This window comes from Chinchilla lanigera, unplaced genomic scaffold (genome assembly GCF_000276665.1).
Source record: "Chinchilla lanigera isolate Chin_1 unplaced genomic scaffold, ChiLan1.0 scaffold00006, whole genome shotgun sequence".
Taxonomy (NCBI): domain Eukaryota; kingdom Metazoa; phylum Chordata; class Mammalia; order Rodentia; family Chinchillidae; genus Chinchilla; species Chinchilla lanigera.
Window position 1 is genome coordinate 32,210,174 of NW_004955407.1, and position 1,187 is coordinate 32,211,360.

A 1,187-nucleotide genomic window follows, 5' to 3' on the forward strand; every position below is an offset into this window, starting at 1 on the left:
CCCGGGCCCAGCAGCGACTCCTCCCCGGGGGGCCTGTCGCCGCCGCCAGGGCCCGGCTCTTCGCCAGTGGCCGGCGGCGGCAGCAACGGCGGCGGCTCCTGCTCCTCGTCGCGCTCCCGCTCCTCCTCCTCCGAGTCGTTCCGCTTGCGCACGTTCACCCGCCGGGCTTTTCGGAACATCCCCGCACCCCGCACAGCGAACGCAACACCCTCCCGGCGTCCCAAGCAGTACCGAGCTGTGACGGCGCAGGCGCGCTGCTCAGAGCCCCAGCCGGGACGGGTGTCCCCGCTCGCTACTGCGCACTACAGACCGCGCGTGCGCTTGCCCTCGACGCTCTCCCACTAGGAGAAAGAGCGGCCAGTGCCTGTATGTGAGACTCTTGGTTTCTTGCAGCGCCCCCTTTCGGTGTGGAGAACTATTGGCACGGAACACTCGAACTGCAGTGTTAAGGGACAAGTCACAAAGAGGATCACAGAGACAGCATGAAAGAGTGGCCCCAATCGACTCCTCCACGATGTTGCTGCAATGCGCCTTTTATGCGAGCGGTCATGAGGAAAACCTCCCGCCAAGCGCTGGGTGGGGAGGGTGGGGAGGGCAGGGGGCGGCGGAAGGATTCAGGGCGTTCCGCAGGGAAAGTGTGTTCCCAGAGTGACTATTTCTTTCACAACTGATTGAGGTGCTACTATGATAATTATTAGTAACTGTGAATACTTTGTATTTCTACAGATTTATAGCCACCGAGGGCATTGACTTTCACTGATACAATGTTACTTAGGTTACTTCCCCCTCTCATCCATTACAAGGAAAACACAAGTGTTACAGTGTTTCGGAGAAAGGCCAAGTTTGCTAGCAATTCTCTGTCCGCTTTTCCAAGCATAGTCGTGTCAGAAAAAAAAAAAATAGAAGCAAACTTGACTTGGAGGTGGGGCTGTTGTGACAGTTTTCAAATTTGTGTCACAAAGGGATAGTCTTAATTGTCAAGGCCTTACGGTGCTTGCCTGCGAGGTTGAACTCATATGCTTTTTCCTTTTCATCGCAGAACTTGGAGCTTATCCTTCCGACAAGCGTATCCTTAAGCTTGTGCGTATGTTTGTGAATTTATTTGCATGCTTCAAAATTCAACACGGTACTGGGCGTGGTGGCGCACGCCTATAATCCCAGCACTCGGGAAGCTGAGGCAGGAGGAT

The 1,187-nt window shown here is 55.2% G+C and overlaps 1 protein-coding gene across 1 annotated transcript in view; it reads right to left on the reverse strand.

Annotated features, from left to right (window-relative positions):
- The window catches only part of Paxbp1 (PAX3 and PAX7 binding protein 1), a 31,634-nt gene extending 31,337 nt beyond the window's left edge, over positions 1-297 (reverse strand). The window contains exon 1 of the mRNA XM_005375673.2: positions 1-297. Coding sequence (XP_005375730.1) covers positions 1-179 — 179 coding nt within the window. The 5' untranslated portion in view covers positions 180-297.
- Between the last annotated feature and the right edge of the window lie 890 nt (positions 298-1,187).